Source organism: Gopherus evgoodei, chromosome 7 (assembly GCF_007399415.2).
Source record: "Gopherus evgoodei ecotype Sinaloan lineage chromosome 7, rGopEvg1_v1.p, whole genome shotgun sequence".
Lineage (NCBI taxonomy): Eukaryota > Metazoa > Chordata > Testudines > Testudinidae > Gopherus > Gopherus evgoodei.
In genome coordinates, this window is record NC_044328.1 from 5,617,110 (window position 1) to 5,642,838 (window position 25,729).

At 41.8% G+C, this 25,729-nt stretch overlaps 1 protein-coding gene across 5 annotated transcripts in view; it reads right to left on the minus strand.

Moving 5' to 3' along the window:
- Positions 1-867: 867 nt before the first annotated feature.
- SH3PXD2A (SH3 and PX domains 2A) overlaps positions 868-25,729 on the minus strand; it is a 389,755-nt gene continuing 364,893 nt past the window's right edge. For all 5 annotated transcript variants that reach the window (XM_030569629.1, XM_030569628.1, XM_030569627.1 and 2 more), the window contains 4 exons: positions 21,318-21,652; positions 19,356-19,405; positions 15,458-15,577; positions 868-15,310 (listed from right to left, as the gene is read on the minus strand). In XM_030569629.1, the coding sequence (XP_030425489.1) occupies positions 13,418-15,310; positions 15,458-15,577; positions 19,356-19,405; positions 21,318-21,652 (2,398 nt within the window). In that variant the 3' untranslated portion in view covers positions 868-13,417. The remainder of the gene's footprint in view (positions 15,311-15,457; positions 15,578-19,355; positions 19,406-21,317; positions 21,653-25,729) is intronic.

Consider the following 25,729-nt stretch of genomic DNA (forward strand, 5'->3'; position numbering starts at 1 on the left):
AAGGGCTTTTACAGAGGAAGCAGTCAATGCACTAAAAAAAAAGTTCAGACAAGGACTATGCGCATGGGGCCCTCTGTCGTAAAAGTAATAATGCTCAGTGCCTTATGTTGTGCAGGATCAAGCCCTTATATTCAATTGCCTGAGTGCCGCTTTTGCTAAGCCAGTGGCCTTGTACATTCCATGTCCTCAATCTTGAGCTATTGAGCGGCCTGCATCCATCTCACATCAATAGGGGTCAAGAGTGCCTACCACTATGGAAGAGGCTGCCCACGGTTTCCAGGAGGCAGCTCTACCCATTTACAGATGCTAACCCACTTGCCTCTGCTCGACTTTTCTGGTGAGGTAGATCAGCCAGTTTCCATCTGGTACCTGGCTTGACATGCAAAGGCTTTTGTGTTTGAAACTATTGAGGTCAAAAGGTGTGGTCAGATTTCTATCACACTCTAGTGGGTCAGAAAGGAGACAGAGTCTAAAGATGAGGAAAAGGACGAATAGCAGCTACTTCACATCAACAAACTGCTGGGACTGTCAATATCGCAAGCCAACCTACGCAGGAGCGCCGCCAGCCTTTTTGTCGCCTTAGGCAGCAGAAGGTTCCGCCCCCCCCCCCCCCCCCCCCCGAAATGCCGCCCCTGACAGAGGTGGCAGACGTTCTGGCCGCTGCGGTCACCACCCCCCAAATGTTAGCGCCTGGGTTGCACCGGCCCTGAACCTACTATCGATTCAAATCAGAAACAGAACAGGTTTTGCCACTGCATAAATGTATTAGGAGAATTTGTCCTTACTTTCACGAATACAGTGAGTTCAGTAATATAAAAATGCAATGGGTGGGGGGAAAAACCAAACACATCAGGGACACAAAATGATCAGAAAACTTTATTTTTGTTCTTAGGGCATATAAGAGGAGATGTAAACAAAATACAAAAAAAATTATCACAAACCAAATCTTACAATCTGCAAGCATTTGAAGACAGAGCATCCTTTACCCCACTGGCCCTCAAAATACAGGAAGCCTGCTTGAATTTTAATAAGCAACAACCCAGACCCCTGAGAGTCCTTCAGGGGTTTTGCCAGGTCCTAAACCCAAGGGCTAGATTTCTCTTTTAAAAGGACACTGCATCTTTGTGATAAAATACTTAAAGACAACATAAATATTACAAATATTAAAGATATTTAGCACCACCTTTGGTCCAAGCTATCAATGAACTGGGAGATGACCACAAGTACAGTCTACTTAGCAAGCCCTCTCTGCCTGAGACATTAAATATTGTAGTTTCACACTGCAAGAACTTGTAGTAAAACTGAGAAGACAGCCCTAAAATTTCAGAAGTCCCTCACAAGTCTCTGCTGATCATGCACAGGTGTGGAGATGGCTGCTGTTCTGAGGAAACGGTGCATGCAAACGATAATGATCACTCAAGACAGTATAACCAAAGCCTTGGAAGAGTTGGTAGCTTTGTACAATAGGACATACCCATGGCTCCATGAGTCCTCATGCTGCTCTAATACTGCAGATGGCCTAAAATCGCTCCAAACTTTAGCTGAGAAAGGGCTGGACAACTGCTTCTGTGTGCAGTTTTCCCCTACCATCAGCATCCTGCCATCCCTCCCAACAGCACAGGTTACTAGATGAGGGAGGCAGAAGCCTGGAAAAGGAACACAGTTTGGCTCCTTTGGGCAATTCAGAAGATTTAGCCCAGATACTTCAGACTGAGAAATTTGTTTATCAGGCAACATTTATTCCAAACCCTGACTGGACATTCTTGATAGACGTGCAATATGGAGCTGCATGGCTTAGAGCTTTTCCATCTTTCCACAAATTCAAATACACAGATGCCAAAGTTGGCACTATCATCGTACAGGACATGATCATGTTGATTTGAGACATTTCTTGGAGGAATCTGGGTCCATAAGCCAGACCACCATATTTTAGAATTATCATGGCCAAACAAACATTTTCAGACAGATGGCCCTATATTTAGACTCTCAAATAGAAGTATCTTGATTTTCAAAAGGTTCTGAGCACTTACAACTCCTGTTCAATGGGCACTGAAGCTGGTCGGCACCTCTGAAAGATCAGGCTGGTATTATTAGATACCTAAATAAGGATTTAGGAATCTAAATATAGGCAACACCAGTCTGAAATTTTTGGCATGTGTACTCACACACAGTAGGTGCCATATGGCATGTTTTGGACTATCCTTGACAGATAATATGGCTTTTATTCTTCATTTAATAAGTAATCCACAGAGTTTTAATTGTTAATGAATAAAACACATGTTCACTTGACTGTTCCAGAAGACACTCTGCTAGAAAAGTGAACACACTAACACTGCTTAGCCAAAAAGAATTGCAATAGGAATTGGTCAAGTACTGCTCGGCAAGATGTATTTTGTAAATATAACAAAACAAAAACCTGATACAAGAAAGGAGGCAAATGTTACATTTACTGCATCTCTTAGTCCCACACAGGCCAGTGGCATGCCTGAAGATCAGCTCAACCCTGAAGTGTTAGCTGCAAAAATGTTTGGACCTCATAGTTCCAATCAGTTATTATGCTTGGTTTGTATCATATCCAGTAAAGAAACGACGAGGAAGCCAGCTCTGGATCAGACAGTTAGGGTGAGCCAGGAAGAATAAAGGCTTAGAAAAAAATAAATAAATAAAATTAAAAACAAAAAAAATCAAGGCCACCCAATCGGCCTGGACTATACAAGGATCATGTTTTAGTAGAGGCAGGGCTATCGCCACCTTGCTCATGGCCAGAGCAGAACAATGAGAATATCACTATGCCCCTCAGTGGGAGTCATCTGGCAGAGAGCCACATGTTCAGAATCGGACCCAGAGCAGGTAAATGACTTCTCATTAGAATATCACACTGGATAAAGCATGCTCGCTGACTGGCCGGCACGAAACCACAGAGGGAAGACACACAACATTTACTTCGGGGGCAGGGGGGGGAGTGTGTCAATTTTTCCACTCTGGATGCAGTCCTCATTCTTTGCCGGTAAAACAAATTCCTCCTTGCTGATCAGAACCCAGTACTATATACCAAGGTGTTTAAAAGACAGACTTGAAGGCTGACCAAATAGGCCTTTAGTTTTCTGTCATTTTAGACAGAGCTTGGGAGGGTGTTTCACAGTGACCATTTCAAAAAATCATTAGCAAATGGTGACGCCACCTGTGAAGTACATTTAATCACAGGATTTATTGGGGGGGGGCAGGGGCGGAGAAGTGTTTTCTATAAGTCACACAACTGATTTACCAGTTGGGAAATCCATTTAGTGGACACAGTGTTGCCAACTGTTTCCACCTGGCAAGTCACTATTGCAGAAGCAGGTCTGCTGCACAAACAGTTCCATCTCTAGCAAGCGATCAAAAGAAAAAACACTTCTCGGTCTAGCTCCACCCCTGCTACAGAACATTATGGGGCAATTGCTGATTCTACTAAAGTCAATATCAAAATACTCAACAGTTCCATAGGATCAAGATGTGGCATTAAGATCAAATATCTACTTCATAGGCATTATCCACCAGCAGGTGAAACTCTGCTGACTACAGTGGACCCACTCAGTGGACCGGCAGTACATTTGGCCCAACGTTATTCCTTGAGGAATGGTTTCTCCTGTACTTTTCTTCCTCCCTTGGGAGGAACAATACATACCATCACCGTTTTATTTCACCTCTCCCAAAACAAGCTGAATTAACTCCCGCCTTCATCCTCTCTTTAAAGTCTTATTCTTCTCTTTCATTTATACTGCAGCAGAAAGCACATCAGCTTCCAGAAAACTCCAAACAAAACTGTTTCCACATACAAAAACAATAAAATCAGCTCTACCACACACACACCAGGACCAGCCACACATTTCTCTATCTCTTGCCACCAACATACTCTCACAGCCTCTCTCTCTCGCAGATGGTTACATTCCTACCCATCAGTCAATGGAAACTTAGACCAGTACACCGCAGCGTCCAATAATTATGGTCACATTCAAAAACGTCAGCCACTTACAAAATCCATGAGCCCCACACCGTGTTTGGACTTTTATACTTGCTCACATTTTCAAACTGGGCTGTCTAACACTACATTTACTTCTGGACTGAACAGGATACGTCAATGCTCAAACTTTACGCACATGCGTAGGCACGTGCCTAAGTCAATCGGAGCACTCCCATGTTTCAAGTGAGGTATGTGCCTTATGGCCTTGATTTATCAAGACAGTGAGGCACCCAAATCAGAGTCCTGACGTTCAGGATTACTGAGCTCCCACAGCTCCTACTGATTTTAATGGGAATGTTGGCTGCTTAGTACTTCTGAAAACAAGGCCACTTATTTAGACACCTAAATATGGATTTAGGACCCACTTGAAACACTATGGCCTAATTCTCAAAGTCAACACAAGTAGGCAATCAGGTTGCTGGTGAGACTCATTTAGGTAGATATGAAATTTTAAATCCTGAGAACTGGAGGATTATAGGCTTAATCCTCTTCAAAACACTGCCATCTATGGTAACAAACAGATGCTGTTTGCAATTAAACATTGTAAAATAAGGAGAGAGCATTTTGATGGATGACAAGAAATTAACAACTGAGCACTTGGATAATCAAGTCAGAACCACCAGCAAAACTGTAGCTACTCTATACACAACCCCTGGATTGTAACTCTCAATTCAGATTCCCAGAACAGAAAAAAGCAAGTGCAGTGAGAGACAGACCATGCTTCCAAAAACACTCCTTACACCCAAATTCACCACTAGTCATTCCCCCCCCCCCTTTTCAGCATGCTTACCCAGTACCTCAAAACTGAAAAATTGCCTAGAAAATGGAAACAATTAGTAACTTGGCCCTTTTCTGAGTTTGTTGTTTTTTCTTATCAAACACTGGTAATCAATCGTTCCACCAATTGCTTTGTGTTTGTTTATTGTTTTTCATTCTCCTTTTCCAACTGCGCCAATTAAGATGTATTTATGAGACAATAAGAGTTCTTTTTTGGTTCAGGAAGATGACTGCTTCTAGAGTGGAAGGAATTGACCCTACTTGAATGTTATGAGTTCTAGATTCAGAACATAATTTGGCACATTTGAAGTTCAAGTTTTGGATTGACACATGGGTATTCGTTCTTGCCCTTTGTTTGCCGGATGACTGCAGAAAACAGTATAAGAATAATTTTCACATAAGTATTTAACTGTTTGCATAGTGAAGGCTGCCAAGTGCTTAGAGTTTATATATTACACTGATCTGTAGAAGTCAAAGGCTTACAGCTACAGATGAAATCATTGATGGAACCTAAAATTAAAAGTAAATATTAAAAGCTTAAGTTCTAGAGATTTCAAAAAGATTCCCAAATGCCCACTGGTTTTCACAGCCCTTATTATGGTGGGAGAAGAGAACAAGAGAAGCAGCTACCTTTGTAACCAGCTAATCCTCCTGTATCAGAAGAGCAAGATCACAACGTACAAGGTATAAAAGCCTCAGACATTTCCCAGCAGCGTCACTAGCAAAGGGCTATTTTACAACAGTATGAAAAGGGACTGCCGGGTTAAAGATCTGGGAATAGACCATCTTGCCAGCTTTGACCTTCTGATGAACCTCGACATTATCTAGATCTTCCAGATGCACAAGGCTCCTTGATTAAAACAAATGCAGAACACATTTGTCTTACCTCAGCGGATCATGAACTTCAGGATAGAGTTTGTTATATTTTATCATGCTGTGTGAAACTGAACACTGGGCAACAATAAATCATAATGTATAACAGAGCAGTGATATATTTAAAAAAATACATAGTGAAAGCACCTGCAGTGTCAAACCCAATAATTTATGGCCTTAAGAAGAAACATCCCTGGTTCAAAATTGTTCTTTATCTAATCACTTCCCTTTTCCCCACCACTACCATTGTCCAGTTACCTCTATAGTCTCTTACCAAATTATTATTCTTCTTATCTCCCCACCCCACCCTCCACCAACCCTTGTTTTGATTCAATAACAAACAGGAGTCTCAACACAGGACAGCAGTGGCTTATGCTGCAAAAGGACAGGTCTGTAAAAACGCCAGTGTGAAGCTTTAAAACCGTTTGTTTATTTAAATTGCACTCTCCAACTAGAATTAAAGCTACCTGAATGCAAGAACAAACTATGAACACCCTGTGTGGGACCAGCCCAGCCCTGTGAATCTAAAATGGAAGAGACCAATTTATTCTGCCTGTGCCCATGCTGAGCCTGACCCAACAGTCCCCGTGAGAAAATTCCCAGTGGACAGGTTTTTTATTTCAACAGTTTTCCTCCAGAAAACAGCAGAACTTGGCCTCCTATAGTGAGGATATTAGTGAAAACAATTTCCCAACTGCAACACGCACGCACACACGCACACACACAATTTACATAAGCCCCTCCAAAAAAAGTGAGGGATCTAACTTTGTAGCAATTACGGACACCTGTTTTTACAGAAGTCTCGGCATTTGGTTACAAGTTGGCTCTGAGGCGGTGGAAAAACAGCAAGTTGTAGGCCTGATCCCAAGCCTTCTGAAGTCAATGAAGACTCCCATGAGCTACAGTGGACTCTGGATCAGGCCCTCTGTACAGTACTTGATCCGGAGATTATAATTAAACAAAACAAATACTGAGATGTATAGATGGACGACTGAGAATCAAAACACAGGCACTGAGACATGGATGCTAGGGCCATGAAACATTTAAAAGACAAGCTCTCCAAACATCTGCCTGGTTTATCTCTCTGCCGCCACCAAAAACCTTAAACAAAAATGTAAAATAATTTACACAGACACGTTTGTTCTCAGATCATCCAATCCGTACCTGTTAAATGGTAAAGTTATATACAGTAACCCCTTCTCTAGCAGAGTGTCAGTCTCCTGGATTTTTAAGGGGAGATCTGGTTTGCAGGACACTCGCCACTAGCAGCAGAACTCCAGTCGATGTTAAAGTGTTAAGTACGACCGGCTGTAAAGGGGATCATTGTATGTCATCTTGTTAGCAGTTTTCGAATCAGAGTCTCAATTTTGCTTTGAAATTCTGGGGAAGAAATTCCCCCCCAAAAAGTCAAACAGCAGAGTTACGTTAAGGCTTCGTCTTCAGGGCCTGACTCTCTTAGTTAGACTGGTGTTATTTCAGGGTAACTGCATGGGTGTTAGTGGAGTTACTCTTGATGTATGGAAAGTATGAGAGGAGAATCAAGACCTCTCCCCACAAAATGAAATAAGGTTACTCCGTTAAGCTCTTGGTTCCTGTCCTGAAAGGATACCTACAGGATTTTGGAAGAAGATGGTCATCTGAGCTCAGTTTTGCTGTTTAAATGCAAAGGACTCGCCTACAACATGAGAAGCGTCTGAGATAGCAGGGCAGGAGTGAACTAGGGCGGGTGGGGAGGGGGAAGAAGAGAGAGAGAGACAAAGATGCAGTGCAAGTCCCCCAAGCATATTAACTTGGGCAACATGAAATATGTTCCATGAAGTCTGAGAGCCTGAAGCTCTGGTTTTCGCATTTCATTTGAACTGAGGTGAAAATAATTCAGTTTTGCAAGGATATGAGATTTTGCAATTTATTTGAAACTAGAGCTGTTTGGGTGAAAATGAGTCCATTTTCCACTCAAAATAGTCCCCCAGATTGAAAACTTGAATTGGAAATTTCAAAAAAGGAAGAGTGTCAAAATTTCAGATCCAAAATTATTTATTTTTTCACATCAGAATAGGAAGTCAAAATGCAAACTTTCCTGTTTCAATGCAACAATCCCACTGTGAAATTTCACAGGTAAGAAGTCACCACAGAGAGAACAGTGAATTATTTTTGGTTTGACAAAAATGAAGGGAGAAGTCACATGGCCCTATTAATAAACACAAAGGACAGGACACTATTGAAACCTAGGCCTAAACCATGAACATTTTTATCCCTTTCTAAATTACCATAAATTCTGAAGTTTAGCATGGGGAATTTGCTGAAAAGAATATGTACTGGAGAAAGAGATAGATCAGGCATAGATGATACAAGGATGTGTTTGAAGGGTAATACAGATATCATGCCTAATTAAGGGCACTCTTGCATATTCCATCCATGCATATTCCATCCAGGGCTCTTGCAACATGCATGTATAATCCCTGCACTTTTGCTAATAGGTGTTTTGCTTATGAAACAGTCATTCTATAAAAAAACCAACAGTCAACAATCCATATGTACCCGAGTTGTATTTCCTTCCAACTGACCCCTCGCCCTTCCGATTCCTCCAAAATTTTCTTAAGAGTGCATGACTTCAAATTACAGATGTTTCACACTGTGCGCTCTACTCCAAGTCCTGGATGAGGGGCCTGTTTATTCTGTGAATATTGCACTTATCCACTCATTGGATATTTTTTTCTTGAGAATGCAGAGTATTTGGGGAAAAATGTAATAAACACATTATTAAGATACAACACAGCAAAATACGAATTATTAACAAGCTGCCTAAAAAGGCCTAAAATTAAACAGTACACATTCTACTCTGTTAATACTAGTAACATGAAAATAATGAATGCTTTACCAAATTCCCTTGTGTTTCTCCTAAATGATAAAAGCAGTAACTTTTCTTTAACTGAGGAAAGCAATGAATATATATTACAATAACATATGCTGCACTAAGATCTGAAAGTGATTAAAAACAAATTATATAATGCCTTCGTCAAGAACTAGAGCATTGCTATAGAAGGAATCTTTTGAGGCCCAAATTCTGATTTTAGTTATACCAGTGTAAATATGGAGTAATTCCATCTACACCAGTTCAACTATGAACAAAGTTTGGCTTTTAGTTATCCAATCCTTGCTAAAATTTGAACTATGGTACACTTTTTTTTTTAAAAGATGACTTGCAACCAATACATATGGAGTACGTATCAGTTAAAATACCAGGTAGTGTATATTTAATGTCTTTTGCATTGAGATTGGGTTTTACAAACAACATCAGTCATTGATGCACATTTTGCAAGGCATAAAGGTTAAGCCAATTAATAGGAACTGCCTTTAAGTGGGTAAGGCTAAAAAGTTTTTAAAAAAAAGTTAATTTGGAAAAATTCTTTTGGGGATTAAGAAAGCTTTTCAGGCATTATATAAACCTCAATAACGAACTCAGAAGTGCTCATTATTATTAAAGTTGCAGTATACAGCAAGACAAAAAATTTCACATTTGTGAATTTGGTATCATTGAACTGCATTTTGGCCTTTTGCAGGTTCAATTTCCACATTTTATACTTTTTGGAAAGCATGGCTGGATGAGCAAAGCAATCGTTTAGCCCAATAGAATGGCAGCATGCATCTCCTCCTACCACAAGAGGGCACTCTGACTCCACAAAATACTTCAGTAGCTCTCCAGATTTTTTTTTTAAACTTGCTTCAAGTTTTTTTTAAACACACCAGGATAGAATTATGTATTTGCTGTTATAAAGTGAGGTTCTCGCACACATTTAAAAATTGTTCAAAGTCACAGTGTCACTTTTGGCAAATTCAGTACAAAAAATTAAAAGGGTCACGAACTCTTCCTTCATCTTCCCCAAGTCACCCTGCCAATTTTTGTTGTTTTACAATCAAATTTTCTTATTTCTTTAGGCAGATGGGGGGAAAAAGAGCTTCCCTTCTCTGTTACTTTATGAAGGATCTTAACAACCCAAGGGGAAAATAGCTGGCTACACAGGGAAACAGTGACTGACTACACAAAAAGTGCTGTCATCAAATATAAAACTCGACACATCTTTCTCTAATTTCTTTCAGGTCCAGTGTTCTTAAAGTGGGGGGAGGGAAGTTTGGCGACAACAGTACGTAGACTAATGATGTTGCTTTCGTAAAACATCCTTTTAACCTGAAAATTATGACACAACCATTGAATTTAAGTGAAGCCTAGATCTGAACATTCCCGAATAGTGAGTAATCTGGATCTGATGTTTATGTGGCTCAGATTCATTTCTGAGCCACAAACTCTCTCATTTAGATTCAAGTGCATTTGTCACTTTCCATTCTGTTGGGCGTACATGTGTGTAGTGTTTATGGGGAGCAGGCTATTACCCAGAATCTGAACTTCTCAACTCTGTCTTCTCCTATGAAATCTAAAAGAAGCTTCACAGGAGTAATCATCAGTTGCGGAGCAGAACAGATGCTTGAGAAAACCTGTGCAAGACATGAGCACTTGCAGGTCCTGATATTCTTTTGTACCTTGTTGATATAAATCATTCTACACCACAGCCAACTGTGCTGTTGATAACTGGCTGGGCACAATGTACACACAAAGACCAAGACCAAACCAAGTCCCTCAATTAGGGCAGAACAAGCAACTCTGGCTTAAGGCGCAGTGGGAAATACTTAGTGTACTGGCAGGTAAGGAGGGATGCAAGACAATGACTTTAGTTAAACAATGGCCCCGATTCCAATGGCGTGAGCCTGAGAGTATCACCAGGTCATAGCGGAGTTTGAGCACCTCAGTAATTCCACAACCTTATTCAGAGCCCAGCCTTGTGGAGGTGTTCAAAGCTACCCTGACACCCACACAGAAAGGGGAAGATTAGGGTTAATGAAATCAATCCCATTCCAATGCAGGCTCCAATGGCCTCACCAGAGGTCTCCTCCCACTCAGAGATTCTTTGCATCGGTGGTCTTTCCTCCGTTGGATACAATCTGAATATTCCTAAATGGTTTGCTCTCTAATCAGAAACGTCTCTCTCTCTCTCGGCAAGAACTCAAGTCATGCTGTTCCGTATTTTGAGAGTTCAGTGGCTCAATGCAGAAGTATTGGGAGCTGTGTTTTTTTGTCTCCTCGGGAGATGACAGCATGAAAGTGCTGTCAAAACAAAACTTCAGCATATTTTTAAATAATTATAAATTATTTTTTAATAAATACATGCTTTTTAAAAAAATGAACATTATATACTGCACCTTTAAATAATGCACTTAATTCGCTGTGTTGACTTCCATTTTGGTTTTTTTATTGTTAAAGTGCATTAATTCAAAATAATGAACCACTTCCGCATCATTATTGTTAAAGTAAATCAAAACAACATTACACAAGTCACTAAGTCACTACTGTTAGTGCTGCAATCTAGCAGATAACTATGTATTGCTCTATTTAATACTGTCCAGCAGAAGAATAGAATACTTCTATTATAATCTCACAACAGCTCCAGCAGTTTTTAATGACTGCAACCATATTAGTACAACTAAAAATGGACAGAAGCATGAGAGATGGGACTGCAGCGCCTCAGACAGACATCCAGTAAGATGTGGTTAACTGGGTATATACATATATATAGTAAAACATAAGGCAGAGAGAGGTCTCTACACATTTTGATATGGGTGGTAGTGTAGATACACCTCCCCCTCACGACTTACGTTGGATCCAAGTAGAACACCCTCCCACACCATTACTCGGGGACATCACGGTTTCAACAGAACTCCATTTGCAGCCTTTGATTGCAACGTAATCGTTTTTCAGCTAGCAAAGGGACGTCAGTCATGTTGACTGTAGGCATCTTTCCCTTGAAGTTTTCGTGGCGATTAGTTAAAAAAACCCAAAATCACAAAAAAAAAAAAGACAAGAATAACTTGTAAATTGTCTTTTGTTTTGTTGGCAGAGAAAACACTCTACAACCCACTCAATACTGTGCTATTTTAGGCCCCACCCCAGGTTAGGTTCCAGCTAACTAAATCATCAGACCCTTTATTTTCCCAATGCCAATAACTGGTATGAAGTTTGGCTGGAAAATAAAAGGGCACGTATCATCATTTTGTAATACATGAGCAGTGAAATAATTGACTTTTCCCCTTTAAAACAGGACACAGAAATGCTGCCTCTTAAAGAAACTGGATATTGATCTTCACTTAAATGGTTAATGAACCCATCAAAAAACTGCCAAAAGCAAGACTTCCTGGAGTACAGTATGGATTTATAGTGGCTGATGTTTACAGTACAGTAACTGGCTACCTCAGGAACCAGTCTAATCCAAGCCCTTTCCAAATGGTGGCATATTCCCCGCCTCACCACCCATGGGTCACGTTTTAAAGCATTAGAGTTATAAATAACATGAAGGAAAAGTGGGGATGGGGTGGGGAAGAGGCAGCTAGTCACATTGTAGCCTTAATTGCTTTGTTATTAGATCTCTATTTGAGCTTGAAAATCCCATGCATTCATAGCAGTACAAATGTACTTTCTGGATTCAAGTGGGAATCCAATCACAGAACTGACTCCTACTTTAGTTTTCACTTAAAGAAAAGAAAAGTCTTTTGGTAAATCAATGCACAATTAAAAAAATACCCAGAATGCACAGGAAAGAAAAACAAATCCCCCAAAATATACAAATTAAAGATTGTGCAGACTGAATTCCATGGCTTCTCCACCACACCCTTTGTAAACACTGATGCTGCAACAGGTTATGGCTGTTTCTAACTTACAGCTTTGTGGCTTCTGTCAATGTGCTCCAATTTGCATCTGATAGTGAAAACAGGAGTAACGCATTTGATTGTTTTTCTTCTTTGAGGCCTCAGAGGCATTTTGAATACTTAAAAATTGTGACAAATTTGGAAAAACCCAGCTCAGGAAAGAGAATCAACCTGGATCTCTTGGCAGGAGTCACCAAACTGAACTAAACAAGGAGTATTTAAAGTAATCATTGTTCACAAAGTTGTGTCCATAGGTTTGTTTTTGTGGTGTGTTTGCAAGCACCTGGTAGCCCTACAGGCCATAAGAACACCTGGTGTCTCAACTCAAGAGCCTAGAGACAGAACAAAAGGCAGCCAAAAAAAACCCAAAATGCCTCCTGAATGTCATTTCTGAGGTTTAGTAATAATGACAAACTGTGGTTGAAGTCAGAGACCAAATCTCTCCATGATGAAAAGGCTCCAACGTTGGAACTGACTGTTGAGAAGAGTGAAAAATCTGAGTTTCTAGAAAGGGCTGGGATTCTCCTCTGCATTTTAGAATCAAATTCCCACTCACTTTGCACAGTTAAAAGTTGTGAAAACCCATTCAAAACTTCTGGATATTCCACGTGGAGATGAGAGGAAGGAGACAGGAAGCCGAGATTCTAAAACGTCTAAGTTTGGCACTAAACTCCCCCCCAACAATTTCCTCAAGTGGATACATCAGTTTGTATCTCTCGCAAAAGGCACACGTTTGGTTTCCTACCATTAACAGGAAAGATGGGATATCATACCCTGTTACACACAGGATTATTAACAGCTTCAAAAAAAAATTTGACTATCATCTTTTTCTTTGCTTAAATTCCTTCAGGCCACGTTAACCCCATAAAGCTCTGCAAACACTGCACAGCATAATCAGTCAGTCCCTTTGCACAAACTAGAGCACGGGGAAAAAATTTGTGGGTGTAGCAATTTTTTTTCCAGATGTACACAGCAGGAACAGTATAAATTAGAGAATTTAAAGATATTGCAACATTAATTTTTTTTCTCCAAATAATTTGAGGGCACCCAGCCTTTAAATGGTTTCCCACCATCCATGATCTGACAGTACCACCAACCATTTGGGTTTCTTTCCAGGACCTCCATGCAGACACCTTCCTGAAACCCTGCCGTCTCCTCATCCCCCTCATAGTCTGCAATGGAAACGTAGATATCCTTGAGGTTGTTGTGGATGAACTGGGATTTTTCAAGGGGCTTTGGCCAGACAGTGGACACCGGGATTCCATTGCGCTGAGTGGATAGGTTGGAGGTTGTCTCCAATCCCTCTATGCCCGACTGATCAGTCTGCTTTGCCTTCGAGTCACCAGGCTGTGATCGCGCACTGCTGAAAGAGGAATTCCGGCGGACAGCCCTTAGATGGTCTGTAGTAGTTAAGGATTCGTTCCTGCGCAGGGAGCAGGACAGGTTATTATCCTTTGGGGGCGGGGAGACGAACACAGACTGTGGCCTCACTGCTAACTGTCTCACTCCATTCCTCATTTTCACAGCCCCTGAAGTTTTGGAAAAGCCACCAGGGGGTTTGCTTGGAATTGGGGGCATTGCTCTTTTGCTCTGGTTGATGGTGTTCAAAGCCTGAACTCTTTTCTCTATCTTCTCCAAGCTGTTTGACTTGCTTTCATTTCTTCTGTTCCTGGCCAGCGAGATGTCGGTCTCTGAAGTTTCTTCTTTTTGGTTATCGGCAAGTACGAGGTAGTGGGAAGGAGCCCACCCTTCCATATCTCCATATTTCATGTACCACCATCCACTAGCTTGCTTTTCCAACACTTCCACTTCCACTCCTGCTGGGAAGCAGAGTTCAGAATCCTGAACCTTTTGGTAAGAGTCAGAGGTCACATAAAAACATTTTGTGTCATTCTCTTGCTCTGGCTTGGCTGGATGGTTAGAGCAAAAAATGGCATGGGAAGGAGATGTAATGAGATCTGCGGAGCTTCTTTTAAGGGAGTCATCTTGTCTCTCAGGAGCTATTTGTGGAGGGCTTTCAGACTCTTCACTTCTTGAACCTTGAAGTCCACCTCTGAGCTGCCCAGTTGGCCTCAGCTGACGTCTTAAAGTGCTGATATCCATTTTTTCTTGGCTCTGAGAATCTGCCTTATTGAGGAAGGGCTTAGGTCTAACCATTGGCTTTGCTTTCGTTGAGGGGCTCTGTCCAGGCTCCTTCTTCGCACTTGTTCTTGGCATGCTACGCAAGCCAACATCCGAGGCTGATCTGGGTTTTATCTCGTCATTCCTGGAGTAGTGACATTTTCCAAGATCGGGCTGAATGCTTTTGTCAGATTTGAGCTTCAGGAGCGATGATTTGGGAGAACTGGAGCATGGAGAGTTTCTTCGAATTAAAGACACAGAGGAGCTTTTTTGGGAATCCGAGTCTCCGCTGGATTCTTTACATGATGAAGTGTCCTCCACATAAGGCCTGAATCCCTCATTTTCATAGATGATCTCTTCTTCACGAGCAACATCCTCTGAAGACTCACCAACTCTGAACTTTGCCCTCTGCAAGGATGAGACAGGAGATGGCTTAAGTGGCTGAAACAGACGTTTTTCCAAGGAACTATCATCTCCATGGCTTTCATGCACCTCAGACTCTGAGTCAAAGCCAAAGGCAGGCACATCGTACTCTGGTTCTTCATATCTGAGCTTTTGTGGGGAGTCCTGGACTTCTCCTGATGAAACAGTCCCAGGAGCTGTTCCTTCTTCCGTGTCTTTTGGTTTACTGGGAGGTGCTGGGGGAGGGACCTTGGGTCGGGTTAGAGTACTGGTTCTTCTGTTTAAATTGGGCTTCTTCCTTTTATCAATGTAAGATGCTGGAGCCCACCCTTCTTTCTCTCCAATCTGTACATACCACCAGCCACCAGAGTTCTTATCAATAACCTAAAGGATGATGATGAACACTGTCATTAGTCTGGAGAGATAACGGGTTAGGATTTTTTTTTCTTTCAAGCCATTATCTAACATTTGTACAATGCTCTACCATTGCAAAGCATTATTATTTTGTACGGTTCCACCGTTTAGGCTCACCTCTGCCTTTTGTCCTCCACGAAAGCTTATTCCATCAGAAATACAAGACTGGAATTCTGCAATGGTGTAGTATTCCACCTCCACTGATGGCGGCTCAGGTGGTTTAGGCAACTGGAAGCCCTGTGGCAACAAAGAAAAGTCTTGTTTAGCGAGCAATTAGCAATAAGGGGCTGAATGTGTCAGCATGGACAGTTATTTGCCATTTTTCCAATGCTGCTGAACAAGTGGCATTCCTTACTCCTAATTTACCTCCTAGTGATAAGCACCAGGCATTCTGTAACAAAAGGTCTGCAGTGTTGTGTAGCCGTGTTGGTCCCAAGATACTCAAGTGACAAGGTGGTTGAGATTCTCTCTTTCAAACAGAGATCGGTCCAATAAGAGATTGAGAGACAGAGAGAGAGGGACTTCCGACCTTACACACAGAGCTTCTCTTGAGTTATTCCTCCTCTGTGTAAGCTCGGAAGCTTGCTTCTCAGCAACAGAAGTTGGTCCAATAAGAGATATCACCTCACCCATCTTGTCTCTAACAAATGGTAAATGAAGGCAAGGCTTAAAAAGGGATAGCTTTCCTAACTACGTACAATTCTAGTACCTCTTTCACTAACTATAATAATCTTGATAATTTGCATTTAAATAGTGCTTTTCATATTCAAAGGGTTTTACATGGGGGTTGCCATTCTAGTCAGATGGATGGTCCATTTAGCCTGATATTCCGTCTGATGGTCGACAGTACCAGATGGCTTCAAAGGAAATACATATGGGAAATTTTGTGCAACAACACGCCCAAGATGGAACCTGTTTCCCAGCTATCAAGGACTAAGTGATCCAGATTCACTAAAGCCGCATGTAAAAATCTAAAAGCCAATAATTGCTATTTATTAATTGGAATTAAAAGGAAAAAAAAGCATACATATCTGTGTCTTTCACCATAAAACCTTAGCACCTGCCACAAGTATCCCTTGATTGAAACGGCTCACAACTTATGCATTTACTCAGCTAAAATACCAATGGCAGTTAGATGGATGTCAGAACGGAGGCCCTAGCTCCCTATTTCTTTATGATACGGAGAACAAGCAATTTTGTTCAAACCCCCATGTCATCATTAACCAATCCTAAAACCATAGACAATTTTACTAGGTTCCTCTCATATTTTAGATTTAAAAAGAAACTGGGAAAGATTCCGTTCTCTAAGCATTTATATATCTGCCGTGTCCATGATTAGCTTAGCGTTCTAATGAATGACATGACTCATTATTAAATAAGCACAAAAGAGTCCCAATGGAAAAAACCTGAAGGGATCTTTGGTTCCTTAAAGACAAAATCTGCTCCTTGCATTAAAGATGTGACTTACACACGTCTGAATTGTGACAGATAGTTACAAAGACAACAGATAGCTGCAGCAAGATTCTGAGCCAGGAAACTGAAGAAAGGAAGCAAAATACTGTATCTTAACGTACTACTCCATTGATTTCTAAACCACCCTCATAGTAAGAAACATGCATCATTTTAACATAACTGCCAGAGGTATTTTGGCCCAAGTATTAACCTTGCCTAGCAATGTTTCAATTCTGCATTTCAGCACTGTGCATGTTAAAATATAGCATAGGATGCAGTATAACAACGTGCCTTCACATTTTAGAATGGTTTGAATTTAAACTGAGCTAATTGAAAACAGCAAACATACTTGATGCTTCACATGTGTTTTGTTAACATGGAGTTAATTAAAGCATTCCTGCCAGAATAAAAACTAATTGAAATAATTAGTGCAAAGGAAACAAAACTCAGGAGGAAAACAGCGTAAATATTAACCATACTGAGCTCTCAGTTAAATAAATGTCCGGAAGAGAAGTTTGAGATCAACACGTAGGATAAAAGAATTGGGAGAGGTGAATGCTACACATTACACAGTGAATCCAAATTCGCATTGCTCCTGCTCCAAGCAAGAGAGACTCTGCTACAAACAAAAGTATTTGACTGATGCAACTTCGGTCTAATGGGGTTCCTAGGTCTTCCTCATATTCAGGGGACAGTTCTGCTTTTCATGGGTCTGCCCTGAGTTCTGCAAGTCCAAATAGCAGGACAATTCCCATTTCCCTGTCCTCCCACAAGATACCAAACAGACTTAAATATTAAACAGATGCCACAGCATTAAAATGTAGCCACTTTGAAGGTGGGCAGCAGTTTCTAGCTGCTATAGGCATGATGCACACCACTGCAGGAAAGGTGGAAGGGACAATTTTGGCTAAAAGGTCATTGGGAAAGTCCTTACTCTTTTGAAAGAGCTGTGGGCACTTTAGCATCCAGGTGCAGCAGTCAGGACGTTAAGGTTTTACTCCTCCACAGAACTCAATTTATCTACTTTGAAATTATAAAAGGGCAGAGTCAGACTACAGGTTGCAGGAAGAGTAAACATTTCAGTAACGCTCAGGCCACTGACCATTCTCTAGGGGGGATACGTTCAGAGAATCAAGGGTTTATTATTGGTCCTCATTGTCATGCGAGATGTTACACTGACATGACATAGCAACTAAAGATGGTCCAACACTTTGCATCCAAACCCACTTTTACATTTAGGTCAGTTAGATTCCAAATGTTCTACTCTGCGATTGCTTTCCACAATTTTTTTGTTCATGATAAGATGAAAAACTAGAAGGGGTCTATATTCTGGTTTCAATGTGTCCAAAGTCTCGTGGGATTTCATTCTGAGTTGGTAGAAATCTCGTAAGAACAGCTCTCAAAATCTGCACATTTTTGAGACTGGGGGAACTTTGTAGCTGAACCCTAGCTGGGTGCTCTGATTAGAGTCTGAACGTAGGGTCCTTCACGCAAGCTCATCTCAGGGCATAAAGAAGAACAAAAAAGGAGAAACATAACAATGCAGTTCTTTCATCCCACTGGGAAATGCCAGTCCTAGTGACTTGCTAAAAGCCCATTTCACTGGCGTAAGAGGACAAGCCATTCTCCAGTAAGGAAAAATAAATCTATAAATACTATTTATGCTCTTGTATTTGGAGTTGTTCATTGTTCGTCCTTATGCCCTTTTTTAAAAAGGAAAGATTCAAACAGGGCGAGTTTACACAATGCACTCAATATTCTGTGCATTGTTCTGAATTATGCCACAATCCCAGCAAGACGTAGTTGGCTAGTGAAAATGTGATGGCTGTTACTTAAGAATTTTGTTCCCAATTGAACTGCATGGCCCCGCCACTGTAGCATGTGAGCACTGTTACAATTACCATTATATAGCTCGAGTATCATCTCTTCAAAGGCTGACCCTATTATACTTATTAATGCTTAATAATTAATGGTCTAATGGGTCCCAGTAGGAGTTATGGGAGCAAAGCACCACACCAAGTTGGGCCTTCAACTTTGTGCATAAAACACTGAAAGGGCAGTTTCATTCCAAATGAAGAACGTGTTTTTCCATGCTAACTTTTCCCATGGAAAAAATGTTTCCACACAAAGCCCAATATGACTGAATTTATATTAAAAAGTTGTCCCGGGGTGCAAAATTGCCCCAAAACAAAAACAGAGATCACAAATTTTTTCATAAACAAGTTGTCTCCCACCCCATCCAGTTTCACACCTCCCCAACTGGAGTTATTGTAAGTGATAGCTGCACTGTAATATTTAAAAATAGAGACAGAAAAAGCACCCCTCCAAGAATAGTGCTTACATGTGAAGCAAGTTTTTTTCAAAACATGCGCTGACTCAGAAAAATGTCCCCAATGAATGTTGGAGCAAATTCCAGAATGTGCATTTTATTCTCTATTATATGCAGTGTGTTTAAGATAACAAAATCTCTTCAGAAGCCCTGTGTAGGGGGAGAGAGGGTTGCTCTAAAGCTTTGTGTCTAGACGACCGCCGCAATAGTTAAGAATAAAAGAAAACCACAAACCAGACTGGATTCTCTCCGTGGTGGAGGCCTAGTTCTTAGATTTGGAGAGCCTATGGGGGAAAAAAGTTTTAAAAGTTAATTTTATTTAGCTGTGTAAGTTGTGCTAAGCAAAAGCTTTCTGAAGCTGCCAACTGTCCTAGATAGCTAAATTTGTAATGGCTCTTAGAAAGTTCCATTATTTGCCGTGATCAAGGTATTTCCAAGAGTGAGTATAGAAAAGTATAAGAGAACACTGGAGATTACAGAGGTAACCTTAGTAATTTATTGCCAATATAAATTAGCAAGTTTTCAAAGGCCACCGCTGTACAATCTTTAAAAAACGCTGGGCTGTAATCTCCGCTGAAATAACTCCATTGACTTCACTGGACTTGGGCCAGCAGAGAAATTGGCCCTGTATCTAGTTTTTCCATAGTAAACGGAATCCGTTAGAACAGTAACATTAACACTGCTGTTTTAGTCACAATGTATAAAAGCTCTTTGCAAATGTTGGGCAGTATCATTAGCCCCATCTCACAGAAGCAGCAGCCAAGGCACAACGGTTACGCTGACCTGCCCCAAGATAACAGTAAGCAAATGAAGGAGGGAACAGAAGCCAGGTGTCCCAACTTCTAGTCATCTGCTCTGGTCACCAGAGTGGTGTTTTAATAGAAGATTTTATTCAAGGTCTCTCTTTAGAACCAACTCTGAGGAAAACCAGTGGACTTGTGTAAACTTCAGAATTGTTTCCTAGGACAAGTTTCTGCATCAGGCATAGTTCTGCGGTTGGTGAGATGAAATGGTACTGATGCTAGAGAATGAATACATCTTGGAATCACTACAAAACTACAAACACGAGTCCTGACCCTACAACTGAATCTGTGAGTGGATTACTTTCGCTCGCACACAACCTTGCTGACGTACTCCTCACACAGCCCATGAATCCTCATACAGTTCTGCACTTGCAGCATTATCACTAGCCCATGTTTCTCATTCTTGTGTGTTCTGGGGACCATGCATTATCTTATGCTCTTTTATCTCCTATCACTAGGAAGGCAAATAAATTATTCCCTTATAGGACCAACATGAGCGAGCTTCCTGGCTGACAAAGTAACAGATGCTTTTAGATACAATGCAGTAAAGAGAGCAGCCCTTAGAATCATAGCATATCAGGGCTGGAAGGGACCTCGGGAGGTCATCTAGCCCAACCACCTGCTCAAAGCAGGACCAATCCCCAACTAAATCATCCCAGCCAGGGCTTTGTCAAGCCTGACCTTAAAAGCCTCTAAGGAAGGAGATTCCACCACCTCCCTAGCTAACTCATTCCAATGCTTCACCATTCTCCTAGTGAAAAAGTTTTTCCTAATATCCAACGTAAACCTCCCCCACTGCAACTTGAGACCATTACTCCTTGTTCTGTCATCTGCTACAACTGAGAACAGTCTAAATCCATCCTTTTTGGAACCACCTTTCAGGTAGTTGAAAGCAGCTATTAAATCCCCCCTCCCCCATTCTTCTCTTCTGCAGACTAAACAATCCCAGTTCTCTCAGCCTCTCCTCGTAAGTCATGTGCTCCAGCCCCCTAATTATTTTATTGCCCTCCGCTGGACTTTTTTCAATTTTTCCACATCCTTCTTGTAGTGTGGGGTGCAAAACTGTACACAGTACTCCAGATGAGGCCTCACCAATGTCGAACAGAGGAAAATGATCATGTCCCTCAATCTGCTGGCAATGCCCCTACTTATACAGCCCAAAATGCCATTAGCCTTCTTGTCAAGAAGGGCACACTGTTGACTCATATCCAGCTTCTCGTCCACTATAACCCCTAGGTCCTTGCTTCAGGGAACATGGTCTGTATTCAACTCATTCTCTACAGACTCAGAGTGAGGCTACTTCAGCAAGTAACATGCCACAGGCCTCCCCACAAAGATAAATCAGGAATTCTTATGAAAATGATGGCAGTCCGGCTACACATTCTGGTCTTACTTATTTGAGCTCTTTGTGGTGCGATCCTCGCTACAGCAGGGGATCCCTGAGCCAGTTTCGAAGCCTGCTTGTCTGAGGTCATCATGGCATTGCCATTAGAGTCATTGCACAAGATGGGTAAGCTAATTTCTTTCTTTGTAATGTGGGATTCCGCCATTTCGTTTTCTGCTTGGGTTTCCTTGTCGCTGGATGGTTTCTTGTTCAGCAGGTTACTGATCTCCATAATGTTGCCAATAATTTCCACTGGCCCAGTTAAGTTCTTTTTCCTAGATGGAAGATCATCTTTAGCCTTCTTCAGGTAGGATGCTGGGGCCCAGCCTTCTTTACCTAGATGCCTACATAGATGAAAAGAAAATATTGTTACCACACAGAACAGCCTTTGTAGTCCTTCCAGATACAACTGCTAAGGCAAAAAATAATGTAGACAATATCTTAGAACCACAAGTTGGGTTTTGTCTTATGTTTTTGTGGTCTCAACTCATCCACTGCCTATAATTAGTCACCTCACAGTCTACTCAGCTAGCAAGGAACAGTGAACTATTTTAACAAGTGTTACCTCTTGCTTCAAGGAAAAGTGGTCTCTCCAGATCAGAGAGCAGCTTACTCCTGAGGCATTAGGGAAAATTTAGTAGTAGGTTGGCTGCGTGCAGCTTTTACACGAAACGGGATAAAAAGACGGTTTTAAACATGGAAGTGCTAAATACCCACCAGGTTGATGAAAATTCTGTATATACGATCTGTTCTCTCTTCCAAATTGCATCTCTCATGCCAATAATGCAAAGGACAAGTTATCGCAGTTAAGGGTGACATTCACCCCAATGCAGAGGCCTTCACTGACCTTGTGCATTCCCTCTGTATTGGATATATTTCATTCCCATTTTCTTTATATCCCTGATCCTATGTGAAGCATTTTACAGAATGCCTCCTATCTGCAGCAGGTATGAACCATGGCCTGTCTTTGTGCCATTGTGAAGGTGGAGCAACTATTTGATTAGAAAAAAATTCAAGCTCAAAACGTAATTTAAAAAAAAAGTCTGGGACTATTTGAAGGAGGATTTTTTTTTTTAATTGAACATAGACCAAATACAAAATATGGTCAAGGAACATAAAGCTGAACGCTCAGACTTTCCCAGGCTGAAGTTTGTCATTCTTCCACAGCTGGCCTTTTGGGAAAGTGGTTTTTCTAACTCCTGCTATTACTGACACTTCATCAGCGATTCCAGATTACAATCAGGCTCCAGGGAGGAATACATGGATAACTCTGATTTCCCTAGTGAACCCCAACTTGCTCCAGAGTAACTCAGTGAAACCCCGCTCTCTTTAATCTCTCAGGTACCTAGGGCAGATGCTTAAACGGTAAGTGGGGATGCAGGCACCATTTAATTCCTGGTGCTCAGGAAATTTGCAGGAAATAAAATGTTAAAATGGCAGGGCTCTTGAGGCTTCTCTAACAAAAATGGAGACTCACAAGAAAGCAAAAGAAACGACTGGTAAAATACAAGGATAGGCAAGTAATTCTTCACATAAGTGAGCTTTGACATGAAGAGTCAGATTAGCTGTGAGATTTCTTTTAGGGTATTCGACTTACTATGTTCTGATTTACTGAGTCAAAGTACTGACTGATGTCATCAGGAGTCCGGAGCAGGGATCAAGTGGAGAATATGTCTTTAAATAAGGATGGTATCTAAAAAGCTTTACTTGGAACACCCATTACAAAAGCCAGTATTTATAACATTTAACCCAAGTCTTAGCAGCCTAACCCTAACCGCTGTAGAGGAAGGAAAAGAAGGGGAATCTCCCATGTTTAAATCCCCCAGCCAGCTTAATCCAAGGGTTCAAAAGACCTGGTTTTGCAAGGGATTGAACCTCAAAAGAGCAAAGTCAGGACTGGTCTCCATATTTGTGACCCTGAGTCTTTGCAAGTGACCCAATTACTGCTATTCGCAGCAGTATGTCTAGACAGAGTAGCAATGATTACATCCACCTTGCGACAGATTCAGAAGCTGGCTTCTGAATCTTCTCTATAGGGAAGTAAGAATCTATGGCTATGCAATCCAGTCCCCGCTTTCTAACACTTCAGCATGCAACAGTTATGGTCCTTCACTAGGGCCACAGTCAACTACAGCGCACAGTTTGGAAACTATCATTGATTTTTGGCACACTGTGCTCCCTGAAGCAACCAGTATTAGAAAATCATACCAGGGATTCTTAGAAGTCTGCAGATTCAACCCAGAGGTACTGGAAATCTTTTTATATGTCAACTGAATACAGCAGGGTTTGAACACACCAGGCACTGTAGGAGGATTCCCATAAAGAGAAAACGGGAATTCAAGATTTCCCTCCCTGCTTTCTCCCCATCACCATCCAGGCCCTGAATAAGAGTAATCCCACTTTATGCCAAGGAGGGCTAGAGGCAGCTCTCTTTGGAGCATCTCTCAGCTGGTCTCAGCATGAAAGGAGTGTCTCAAAATTACTATCCAAGCACCTGCTAAGGTCTCTTGTAAATAGCAGGATGTGGTTACGAGCAACCCTTTCCTCACACTCTCTAGTACAGGGGTTCTCAACCTTTTTTTCCCTCCGAGTCACCGCTCCCCCCAGCCCCAACATGCTATAAAAACTCCAGGGCCCATTTGTGCCACAATAACTGGTTTTCTTCATATAAAAGCCAGGGGCAGCATTAGGGGGTAGCAAGCAGGGCAATTGTCTGAGGCCCCCATACCACAGGAGCCCCCGCAAAGCTACTTTGCTCAGGCTTCGGCCCTGGGTGTTGGGGCTTCAGCTTACTGCCCTGGGCCCTAGCGAGTCTAACACTGGCCTGCTTGGCAGAACCCCTGAAACCTGCTCATGGCCCCCCAGAGGGCTCCGGACCCCTGGTTAAGAACCACTGCTCTAGCACACTTTGATTTGAAATAGCCCTGAACTGGAACCCCAAGACCAAAATTGACAGGCACTGGAAAAATCCATATCCAGAGCCAAACTTTCTGGCTTTGGCCTGTCTTCATAGTGAATCTGAACAGTATGGATTTGGATCTGAATTCCATGACTTGGGCCCCTCTCTACTCCTCCCCAGAAGTGTTTTGAACAGAAAGCCCCTGAGTAGGGTTATTGTGATCACACTCTTCCCCCACCTTCCTCAATCCTCTGTTATTTTGAAGTTTTCAAAATATCTGAAGTTCCTGTTCTTTGCTGACTATGTATTGTTCTCACTTGGGAATTATGTCAATCTATACAGCACGTGATCCAATTTCAGACATAGAACTCACAGTACAAAATCAAATAAGAGTATGCACTGCATAGCTCTAAGTCCACATAGGACTACAAGAGTTGACATTTTTCAGATCAGAAAGGTAGCACTAATGGATAGAAAAAGGAACAAACCAGTGCAGTCTATCTATTTTAGATGTTTGGATTGCAAAACGCAATCCATTTGGCTCAGACAGCTTCATGTGACCTTACACCGTTTCAATCCAGGGCTAGTCACTGGTTAAGCCACACAAGGTTACTGACCACCTAGCTATCGGCTCCAATACTGTCTCCCCATTGGATCTACTTGTTATGTTGTGTTAGCGTAACCTAACTAGTAGCGATATGTAACCGTCACTATCAGGACAGCAAAAAAACCAAAGTACTTAGTCCAAGTGGTACATATATTTCCTGCCCGGCATTGGAACAGTATTCAGTAGTTCCAGCTGAAGATCTCAAAGTGTTTATACTTCATTAGGGAACACTCGTTCTCCCTATTTCACAGGTAAGGAAACCAAGGAACAGAGATTAATGTCATAGCCAAAGTCATGTAGGAAGATCCAGGAATAAAATCTAGATCACTTGACTCTCATGGTATGTCTATAATGCAGTCAGGAGGTGTGATGGCAGCACCTATTGATGTACGTGAGCTAGCTTCTCTCCCTGGAAGCATTGCTTGGGGGTAGGGGGGAGGAAGAGACAGCACAGGCTAGCCACTGGAGTACTTACAAAGGGTTCCAGACCAGCTCTTACTTGGGTGACTAACCCATGATTCCACTCATGCTGCCAGTTTCACTGCTATTTTTAGCGAGCTAGCTCAGGTATGCCTACCTGTGCTGCAATGGCACCTCCCAACGGCAGGCATCAGGACCGGCTCAAGGCACCAGCAAACCAAGCACGTGCTTGGGCTGGCACAATTCTAGAGGCAACACTTGCGCTCTCAGAGGTTGTGTTATTTTTTTATTTTTTTGCCTGGAGCAGCAAAACACCTAGAGCCGGCCCTAGTAGGCATACCCTCAGCCCTGCGCCTTCACTTACGTTTGCTACTTGCACCAGGCATTTCAAATCTTATCCTATTTTCCTTCCAATAGCACTTCACTTTACGGCACAGCAAACTCCCTCTCTCACAAGAGGTCTAAAATTCATAGTAGTCCAGGAAATCTAGGGCA